The sequence below is a fragment of the Bactrocera tryoni genome, unplaced genomic scaffold, assembly GCF_016617805.1.
Source record: "Bactrocera tryoni isolate S06 unplaced genomic scaffold, CSIRO_BtryS06_freeze2 scaffold_25, whole genome shotgun sequence".
Lineage (NCBI taxonomy): Eukaryota > Metazoa > Arthropoda > Insecta > Diptera > Tephritidae > Bactrocera > Bactrocera tryoni.
The window spans coordinates 18,874,665-18,886,475 of record NW_024395977.1 but is presented as its reverse complement, the minus strand read 5'-3'; the positions used below and the strand labels follow the sequence as shown (position 1 = coordinate 18,886,475).

Here is an 11,811-nt window from a genome sequence, read left to right as displayed (position 1 = left end):
CTCAATATTCCAACAGCATCCTATCCCAAATCAAAATTGAACCCCTTCCCAATATAAACAACAAATCATTAATTTTAGACAAATATAATGTATTAGTAGATGAAGACAATAATATGTACAATGTAGAAATTAAGGACGATTTGGAGAAAAATTTAATTAAAGGGAGGGACCAATGTTTAATAAATATATTACAATTTGAAGAAGCAGACTGTAAGCTCAGAATTTGTAATGAGCAATCTGTAAACGAAGTGCTACCAGGCATACTAATATTTAAAAATTTCCATTCAAAAATTACACAAAATTGTAATAAACAAAATATAAAACAAAGAGGAACTTTTTTAATAAAATTTAAAAATTGTGAAATAAGCGTATTTAACAGATCATATACTAATGTAAAAAAGGAAGTATATGAATACTTTGTATTACCAAATGTTATAACTAAAATTAAAGAAAATACAAATTTTGCTAATAAGGAATTAAGACTGGAAACACATACAATGTTACAACTCCAGCAAAACAAAATTGAATTTTTGATAAATAAAAGCGACAGTTCCTCAATAATTAGTTTAACTTCTGATGTAATAATAATTATAATCGTTATAGCATTTTTATATAAAAATCGTCAAAAAGAATATTTGTTACCTGAATATAGTGCAGAGGACGTACTAAACGCGCGGAAAGGTCCTTTTTTGCAAATAACAACGGCACACTTACGAGCAACACCGATTGGGGACAATCGATTTAAGAGGGGAAGAGTTAACACAGCACTTGTTACTAATAAGTATCGGCTTGCAACTTCCGGAACGTGGGACCGAAATGCACCAGAAAGTGCATGGTCAGCGTCTGCACTACCTGTTGTGCAGAATAAGATTCGTAGAAACGAATCACGCCACTTATAATTATTAAAGTTAGAATTAAGTATAAATATTGTAATTCGGTTAAGCTAAGTTCAGTTTGAAAACTCAAATAAAGATAGAATTATATTTTTAGTTATTTAATAACTAAAAAGCTTAACTTGTATGTATATTAAAATTTACCTAAATATGTATTTAATGATGATTCCATAAAATCATTAAAAATATATCATAGAGTAAATTTTGTATTATTACCCAAAAATTAATATAAGTTTAAGGTAATTAGTTTCAAATTTATACATTTACATTAAAAGTTTTGATATCATCTTAAAAGATCTAGTGGTCGCACATGTGCTCATATATAATTACATATGTGTACATGTAAACGAATATGACAGACCATACGCATAATGTTTGTAAATTTGTCTACATGCAACATATGTATGTATATAAATATGTACACTCAATGCTTCATGCGAAATTTCCGTTGACACGGACAACCAATGGCGAAGCTCACGTTTTGTCAATCATTGTGTTGTTGGTAGAAAATCCGAGCTGTGTCGAAAGAATAAGCGAACGATCGCTGTTTGTCACCGCTTCCCTTGCCGCTCTAACAACAAACTTGTGTAAATACTATCAGACCGATTCTGTGCACTTAACAAATTATCGAAATATTGTTTATTTATCAAGATTTTTATCAAGCCAAAAGCTTTTTGTTATTCTGTGCAAATATTGATAAAACTTAAAGCTTCAGTGCAAATCGCTTTTCACCATACTGTGGTGAACAAAATAATGTAAACAGAAATCAGCTGTTTAGTGCGAAATGGATTCTTCAACAACGTCAGTATTCATTATTATTAATTGTTAATTTTAAAGAAATAAATGGTTTAATATTTAATTCAATTTATAGGAAACCAAAAAACCAACGTGCTACGCACGAACAATTAGAAACTTACGTTTCATTTTGCCGGACGCATCCGGAAATCGGTAGAGGAAAAAATACGCCAAAACCACCTCGACAAATGCAGGATTTGTGGCGGCAGCTGGCGGAGCAGTTAATTGCGTGCAGAGGGCCATCTCGTACTGCAGCTAAGTGGAAAGAGGTAATTCGTCTGATATTTTCTACATTTGTTAAATGATTTTGATTTACAGACAATGGGTGTTTGGAAGAGCCAACTACGTACGCGGGCAAGGCGCTTAAAAATGGAGCAGAGGCTCACTGGAGGAGGGCCCTGTGGCAAGCCGTTGACCGATTTCGAGCAAAAATCTTTGGCAGCTTTTGGATCAGTAGCTGTGGATGGAGTGGAAACTATTGAATGCTTTGGTTTAGGGCTGCCGCGAAAACAAATTGTAGAATCGTCGATAATTGAGTGTCCAACATCATCTACTGAAAGTAAACTGCCTAGTTCAGCACCACTGCCAAGCCTATTATTGTCGCCAACCCCACTACCTTCGCCAAACCCACTACCATCGTCAAACCCACTACCATCGCCAGGCACACTACCATCGCCAAACCCACTGCCATCGCCAAGCCCACTACCATCGCCAGGCCCACTACCATCGCCAAATTCAGCACAATCTCCATATGATTCACCGTTATTTAGCCCGGATAATCAGGTATGTAATTTCTATTTTATTCTATCGGGTGATTTTTTAAGAGCTTGATAACTTTTTTTAAAAAAAAAAACGCATAAAATTTGCAAAATCTCATCGGTTCTTTATTTGAAACGTTAGATTGGTTCATGACATTTACTTTTTGAAGATAATTTCATTTAAATGTTGATTGCATGGCTGCGTCTTAGGTGGTCCATTCGGAAAGTCCAATTTTGGGCAACTTTTTCGAGCATTTCGGCCGGAATAGCCCGAATTTCTTCGGAAATGTTGTCTTCCAAAGCTGGAATAGTTGCTGGCTTATTTCTGTAGACTTTAGACTTGACGCAGCCCCACAAAAAATAGTCTAAAGGCATTAAATCGCATGATCTTGGTGGCCAACTTACGGGTCCATTTCTTGAGATGAATTGTTCTCCGAAGTTTTCCCTCAAAATGGCCATAGAATCGCGAGCTGTGTGGCATGTAGCGCCATCTTGTTGAAACCACATGAGTCAACATTTAAATGAAATTATCTTCAAAAAGTAAATGTCATGAACCAATCTAACGTTTCAAATAAAGAACCGATGAGATTTTGCAAATTTTATGCGTTTTTTTTTAAAAAAAAGTTATCAAGCTCTTAAAAAATCACCCGATACAATGTATCCAAGTACATAAACCCCTGGCCACTGGTTAAACGCAGTGGCTTTTTTTCTTTTTTTGGGTTATTTTTCTTTTATTTATTCGCAAAGAAAAGCCATATGAACCCAAGTTTTTAGCTTCATACGAACTTTTTAATAATTTAACAAACTTTAAATTTGGAGCCTGTTTAGTTTTGTAACAAATAGATACATATGTGTCTCTATTTGTACTATGGTAATCATAAAATTATTAAATTGGTAATCACGCACATTCGGAATAAAAAGACCGCTGCACTGAAGTGTATATGGTACAAATAATTTATTAAAGAAGTATTTGACCTTTTACAAATATTCCTTTTCTTAAAGTTAAATATTTCGATTATTTAAGTTACGAATGTTGTCGATGCAGATAGATCGCTGTCGATGTTCAAAAACTGTAGCGGGACGTGTCCTCAGTACGGGCGTAAAAAGCTAATGTGTATCAGCGATGAGTGCCTGGCGAATTGTGGAAACGAATTATGTCAGCCTCCCCGTTGTCCACTCCTTTTGTTGGTTGGGTTGGCGTAGAGGTGTGGTGAGTTAAATTGGTGTTCTGTTGCAGTAGCATCCTGTGGTGAATTGCGCTGTTTTATTAGGATGCGCTAGTTTTACCGGGTAGAGAGGGTGGATGCTTAACTCATTTAAACATCCTGGGCCCCCTAGGCGAATATTTTGCCTAGTATTATACGTATAAGTATGTATTTCGACGTACTACTGGTGGAGTAGCCGAAGCGCGGAATACGTTCTGACAGCAGAAGTATGTCTTGACGGATTCATATTTATCCGTGTGTGCAGAGAACGGATTTTGGTTTGAAACACATGTATTTGAATGTGCATTTTAATATATGGGTAGGTGCTTAAGAGATGCAACTTTATTATGCGGGTTTATTTGATTTTTCTGACAACCTTTTGTATTTGCGATTTTTCCTTTTATCGTTTTATTAAAGGATAGTAACTCCACGTCTGGCTCAGATGTGGCCAGAATGGGTACTCCTTAGCCCTAGATTTAGGACTATGAAATAAGAGCGATCTTTCGAGAGAATGGCCGTGAATGGAGAACGGCTTCGATTCATAGAGTAGAAAGTTCTTCATACTTAAGTTGATGCTTCTTAGAGCTGATTTCCATAACCCACCCATATGAGTAGCTCTTAGATAGATGCGATAAGAACGACCTTTGCCTTTTGTAAGAGTAGGTGCGTCACTGTATCGCATTGGGAGTATGGTGATCCCTTAACTTTCTTTTGAGATTTTATTTATTTTTGAAAATATATGAAAAGTGTCGATTTTGCGACTTTTTCGAAATTTTTGTATATATTAGTGCGTATGCACTAATTCGACAAGTATTAGTGCGCCACCGCTCTAGGATTTGTCCAGAATTTTGTTTTTGTTTTTCAATTATTGGCGAAAGCCATCCTGCGGGGTCGAAAGGTTACGAACATATATTTTTGTTTTTATATGAGGTTGTCAGATGGAATCTAACTTTGCTTTTTCTACCTTTATGTGGGGTATTGCATAATTGTGGCTCTAGTGGTTGTCGCACGACGTACCGACCATTCTTTGATCGAGTAGTTGTGGCTATAGAAAAGTCCTCACAATACTGTTCTTCTTTAGTTATGTTTAATATTTGGGGAAGTTTCCCTATATATTGAGAATTCCTTAATTGTGAATTAAGGCATTTATTTGAATTTTTCACAACTTCAGTTGGTGTGGTGGTAACTAGTCCTGTAACTAGTCCACTTTGTGTTTGGCTGTGCAGCGTTTGAGTTTTTTGTGCCTTTGAGCAACATGGTGTCCCTTGGCAATTTTTTGAATTTTGGGTTTCGGGATTTGCTTTTGCAATTAAACCAGTGGATCTTTTTTGTGAATAAGCGCTTCTTTGGGGTGAGATGGGATATATGCTGTAATGAAGCATTGAATGGTGTATTTTGTGACAATATGAGCAATTAAATTTGCTTTTGCAATAATTAAGATTGTGTGAGTGGGACAAGCAGTTTGTACAGAGTCTTTTTGATCTGACAAAGTTGTTCCTTTCGTTAATGTTTAATTCTTTAAACTTCTCGCAAGATATCAGTTTATGCCTTCTCGTGCATAGTTCGCATGACGTATGTTTTCTTTGTTCTGATGTGAACGTTTGTGTTTTGTTAAAGCTTTTATTTAAATTTTTGTTGCTTCTAGCTTGGGGTCTGTTTAAGCTTCCATTTTGGTCATTTTTAGTGTTCTTACTTTTGATTATTTTTTCTTCTAACCTTTCCGCAATTTCATATTGGGTGGTGAGAAAATCTTTCATTTGTTGCCACGTTGGGCACTTTTTTCGTGATGAGAGCGATTGCTCCCATAGAAGTAACGACTTTTCTGGTAATGCGGCGGTGCAAATGTTTACCAGAATTGGGTCCCAGCTGTCTGTGGGAATATTTAGTGTCGATAGAATCGACAAACAATTTGAAACTGTGGATTCTAGTTTGATGAATTCTACACTTGTTCCTTTCTTGATTTTTGGCAAGTTTATTAGTGTCGTTACTTGCTTATCGACCAGTATTCTGTCGTTTTCATATCTAGCTCTAACTTCCCAAGCCAAATTGAAATTGTCGTCATTTAATGCGAACTGTTTGACTATTTCGCCTGCTTGACCTTTAGTTTTGTATCTGAGGTGATACAATTTTTGCGCATGTGATAATTGAGGATGGTTTATGTACACGGCCGTGAACATGTCCCGGAAGGACGGCCATTCTTCATAACCTCCGTAAAAGGTTTCTATGTCACATGCGGGCAACTCGAGGTGGATGCCTGAACTTGCCTTTTGACTGTCTGTTTGTGGCTGCTTTACTCTACTGTGGGGAGTAGGTGCAATGGCTTTAATGAGCTTTAGTTGATCGGAGATCATAGCTTTTGTTTCTCGTACTGGTCTAAGCAGTTTTCGTAAATATCGTAAGCCGATGATTTGAAATTTTGAGGTAGATCTGAATCGTCAGATTCTACTATGGCGTCATGAGCCGGTTGGAGTCGTATCCAAAAATTGTTGAGATTTATATTTCTGATTTCTAGTAACGATTCCGAGTTTTCGTGAATCGGTGAAGAGGCAAATCTAGCGCAGTATCTTGTTAAACTGTCACTTTCTGAAATAAATCTAGCAATCTGTTTTGAGCGTGTAGCTCCAGGTGTGCTATGATTTTTGTTATTGTTCATTATTTTAGTTCTATGAAGAAATATTTTTTAAAATGAAGAAAAAGTTTCTCAGTGTGAACTGAATACTATTTTAAGTATATAAACGTTTTCTTTTTCGTAAAAGTCGGATTATTTGTTTTATTAATACCGTTACTTGTTTACTTGCTATTTAAATTTGTTTTTATACCACAATATAATTTTTAAGTATTTTCTATATAGGTATATAGGCACACCCTAAAAATTGGCTTGTATGTACTTGTTTTTGTGCAATTGAGAGCTCGTCGAAGAGATCAATATGCTTTGTACATAAGTATGCACGACTTATTAGTGCTAATGCATGTGGGCAAAGAATGTGCTGTAATGTTTTTTTTTGTTTTTCTTGCAATCCTGCTTGTTTTTGTTTGACAAAGAACAAGTGGTATTGCAGAAGAGATGCTAATATGGACTTTAAAAAGATGTGTATGTTTAAATGCACATGTGTGTATGTACGTATGTTGGAATGTGTGTTGTTCAAATTCATAATTTGATGTATATTTCGTTAATCTGATTTTTAGTTTTGCATACGTTCTAATAAATGTATTTTGTAAAAGTCAATTTTACTTTGTCTTACCGTTTAGTTTTTTACGGAAAATTAAAATAACCCTTTTTTGGAAAATTAATTAAAATTTAAAATTTTAATAATATAGCATATGGTACCCAGTATAGGGTATAAAATTACAGGCAGATTCTATGCCGTATTTTCGCTCTGAGAAGAGAGTGTGAAGGCTAAATAAAGAACGTGCAGGTATTCTCCCGCATGCACTTTGTATGTTGTTTGTTGATTTGTAAGAAGTTAGGTTTAAAGCGGCCATACACGAGCACACAAGTGCGTTCGATCGGTATGTGTGCGCTTGCGGTTTATCGTGTATGGGCTTGTTCGCGTACCGATCCATGTTCGCGAAAATGTTTGATTTTTTACGATCGGTGCGCGAACATGTTTATCGTGTATGGCGTTGTCGGCGCAGAAAATCTCATTTCTCTCGTGTCGCCGAACAGTGAAGATCGCGGACAATGGCAAGTGTTAAGAGGGGAGCCTGCTTTCGAGGCTTCAAAAAATCGATTTTTTTGATGATTTTTTTATAGTTATATACTTGAACATCTTTCACAAATTTTTTGGATACGAAATCTTTGATATTCTGCCTTTCGGAAGCAATTGCCCGATGCATCTCGTATGTGCAGTTTTCGGACGGCGGGCAGGATGCAGGTCGCAATTCCTATCGGAAACAAAAAATTCAAAAAGATTCATATTTTTTATTAATTTATCTTCTAGTTAAACTAAGAAAATTCCAAAAAAAAAAGTGTAAAATTTAAAATTTTATTAAAAATTGAATAAATAGTGGCTTTTGATAAAAAAAATTTAGTTTATGCTGTTTAAAAATATGTTAAAACTTGACTTTTCTTAATATTTTTTTAGTTTAAATAGAAGATAATTTTATGCCAATGATAATAAACTTTGCCCTAATTCCATACGACGTTTAGTTTTTTTCTATCCTGCTCGCCAATTAAGAATAATCGTAAAAATGAAAAACCGAGAAATCACGCTTCAAAGTTTTCGCTTTTTGCCTAAGCGCTCATACATACATATAGTGTAAGAAATATAAACGTTGGAATAACTTATTATCGATATACAAAGAAATATATAAACGTGCTACATTAGAAATACATTCGAAGAAATGTTCCGCTTGCCTGTCGCACATGTTAACTCTGTGAAAAACGAACGCAAAATGGATTTGTGTGTCGTGTATGGGCAAACGAATTCACACCGATCGAACGCACTTGTGTGCCCGTGTATGGGCTCTATTATGTTTATTATATACTTTGTTTATGTTGCTGATATAAACATGTACATATGTATATAGTATGAACATTAGGGTGATTCAAAAATTTTTTTTTTTTTTTTTTCAATTGGTACTCGCAAAAATAGGTTCCTAGACACCTCTAAGAAAGCCTCTCCAAATATGAGTTTTTAATTGTAACGGGAAGGTCCTCCGCCTAACGGTTTTCTATTTTTTCTTATTATCAGATAGAAAAATTTATATCTCGCTTCCAACTACTTGAAAAAATATCTTGTTAATTAGGTTTTGTAGGAAATTGAATGCTCTAAAATATGGTCTCTTATGATTTTTTCGTAAACCCAACCGTTTAAGAGATATTAACGGTTGAAATTTGACTATTTTTGGAAAAATTCTTTATTTCTTATTAATTTTATAACTCAATGAAAAAAATTATTATGAATGATGAAACACATGGTTTTGTAGGAAATTTACTGCTCTATAAAAATGGTCTACTATGATATTTCGATTAAGTTAAGCGTTTACGAGATATTCATCGTCAAAAATCAATGCATATTAAGGTGGATCAAAAAAATTTTTTTTTTTTTTTCGTTTGGTACTCTGAAAAATAGATTCCTAGACACCTCTAAGAAAGCCTCTCCAAAAATCTATTCGTAATAATTTTTTTTCATTGAGTTATAAAATTCTTAAGAAATAAAAAATTTTCCCAAAAATAGTCAAATTTCAACCGTTAATATCTTTTAAACGGTTGGGTTTACGAAAAAATCATAAGAGACCATATTTTAGAGCATTCAATTTCCTACAAAACCTAATTAACAAGATATTTTTTCAAGTAGTTGGAAGCGAGATATAAATTTTTCTATCTGATAATAAGAAAAAATAGAAAATCGTTAGGCGGAGGACCTTCCCGTTACAATTAAAAACTCATATTTGGAGAGGCTTTCTTAGAGGTGTCTAGGAACCTATTTTTGCGAGTACCAATTGAAAAAAAAAATAAAATTTTTTTTTTGAATCACCCTAATGAACATATATTAAAAATATATGTATCGGAGAAATATATCTATTTCCTTTGGGTAAATATGCGAATATGTATGTATGTGTGTCTTAATTTTTTTTATATGTTACCTTTTATGTAATGATATTATTGTTTGCCTTCGCTTACATATTTTAAGCAATCCTGCTTATTACTTGATAAAGTATAAGAGGTATTGCAGGATACAAGTGCTAGTAAATTCTTTAGTATTTTTTTATCAAGCGCATTTTTTATTACAAGTTTTATATCGGATAAAACTGTAATATTGGTCATACATATTTGCATATATTAAATTAAGATGAACATAATACGCTCACTTGGTACTCTGAATGGTATATTTGTAGGGTGTATGTCTGCGCAAATGTTGCCTGCTTTCTGCGTTTTGTTCCCCGTTCTGTATTCCAGCTGGCTACCTCCTTATGCTGTTGTTTGTTTTAATTGTTCGCGCCCGTTTGATCCGTTTTAGTGTATGTTTTATTATTTAGGTGCTTTTACATTTCGCGCGCGATTTATGTTTTGTCGTTACATTTCGCGCTCGTATATACATATGTTTATTGTTGATATGTATGTATATATTTTTAGTTTGGAGGTTTCACGGCCGGTTTATGTGTTGTTTTTAGTTTCTTTCCACTATGTTCACATTTTTTGTCACCTCACTGATATATAAGTACATATGCAAGTATATATGTTTTTGTTCTGTTTTTTTTTCGTTTTTGTTACAGCACTTTATTTTGTTTGGGTCACTGCACTAGGTTTTTATTTTATTTTAGTTATTCGGTTTTTTGTTTTTTTTTTTGGAGTTTTGTTCAACACACATTTCCTTTGTTTTGTTTTAATTTTTCTCGTCTGTTTTTACTTGTTTCACTAATCCATAGTGCCTTTCACTATGGCTCGAAGGACCATGTTTAGTTTTGTAACAAATAGATACATATGTGTCTCTATTTGTGCTGTGGTAATCATAAAATTATTAAATTGGTAATCACGCACATTCGGAATAAAAAGACCGCTGCACTAAAGTGTATATGGTACAAATAATTTATTAAAGAAGTATTTGACCTTTTACAAATATTCCTTTTCTTAAAGTTAAATATTTCGATTATTGAAGTTACGAATGTTGTCGATGTAGATAGATCGCTGTCGATGTTCAAAAACTGTAGCGGGACGTGTCCTCAGTACGGGCGTAAAAAGCGAATGTGTATCAGCGATGAGTGCCTGGCGAATTGTGGAAACGAATTATGTCAGCCTCCCCGTTGTCCACTCCTTTTGTTGGTTGGGTTGGCGTAGAGGTGTGGTGAGTTAAATTGGTGTTCTGTTGTAGTAGCATCCTGTGGTGAATTGCGCTGTTTTATTAGGATGCGCTAGTTTCACCGGGTAGAGAGGGTGGATGCTTAACTCATTTAAATTCGCACCAATATACTCGTATCTACATATATGAGTACCTATACATAATCCATAGTTATGCATATATGTATATGTACACATATTTGCATAATGCATATGTATTTACATATGCCCATATATATATATCCATACATACAAACATACATATGCCTTTACGTAGTTTTTAATAAATATTTTTTTTTTAAGATTGACACCGATTCGGATGCCAAGACATCACGGCCATCACGAGGGGAGGGCAATAAGCTAATTACTACTCTTATTGCTAACATAGCAAAGAGGAATACTGCTGAAGGACACAGGCAACATCGTGAAGAGGAACAGCGTCGGGAGCACCGGGAAGTAATACATGCCATCCATGACCTAACAAGAGTTGTCGCAGAGTTAATAAATGTTGTAAAACAAAACTCTGGTCATTAGAGTTGGAAGACTGAATTTTATATTTTTTTTAATTCCTTATTTTTCAAATTTTAGTTTTCTTGTTTGTACATATCCATATGTATTTATGTTAATGGACTTTGTTTTTATTAAAATAAATTATTCAAACTAATGAATTAAACTAATGAAACAATGTTGTTAATAATTATATCTGGTTGTGTTATTCTGTAGCTGAAGATGTCGTGACTCAGACCGAGCAGCTTAGCATGTGCCTGACACAGGCTATGCAGGGGTTACTTTTAAGTGCGGTGATGTGTGCTTCTGTTTAGATATTCTGTTTACATATAACTTGTGTAAACACATATTGTTAGCAGTCGTTATATTGTGTAATAATAGAAGGATAATGTAACAGGAGTAGGTTAATGTGTAATGTCATTGTGCAGTGTATAAGTTAACACCAGAAATGTTACAAATAAACCAATAACTGCCGACGTCAACTATCCCCAATAGGAAATATTCCAGACGTTTAGTCAGCAGAAACAAACAAGTAGGAACAATATCCGCCATCCGCCGCAAATCAGCAGAAACAAACAATTGGGAACAACATCCGCTATGCGCCGCATAAGCGAACGTTAAACAAAAGTGCTAACGCAAGTAGATTTAGGCAATATTAAGAATATGTTTAATTGTAAATTAGGTTTAGTTGTTATTTGGATTTTAAACAATAAAGGTCAATTTGACCACAAAATATTTTTTTACGACTTTGTAACTAATAAGTCGTTAATTGGCGCCCGAGCCTAAAAGCAGCTGAATTTAAATTCCTTACCCACGCTTGAGGAAGGAAGGTGAGCCACTTGGAGCAGGACGGTGATCCAGTAGTATCCAGA

At 34.6% G+C, this 11,811-nt stretch overlaps 1 protein-coding gene across 1 annotated transcript; it reads left to right on the top strand.

Moving 5' to 3' along the window:
- Positions 1–1,677: 1,677 nt before the first annotated feature.
- Positions 1,678–10,966, top strand: LOC120780778. Its single transcript, XM_040113030.1, has 4 exons — positions 1,678–1,694; positions 1,765–1,957; positions 2,007–2,471; positions 10,736–10,966. The coding sequence occupies exons 1-4, from the start codon at positions 1,678–1,680 to the stop codon at positions 10,964–10,966; spliced, it is 906 nt and encodes a 301-aa protein (XP_039968964.1).
- Positions 10,967–11,811: the final 845 nt, after the last annotated feature.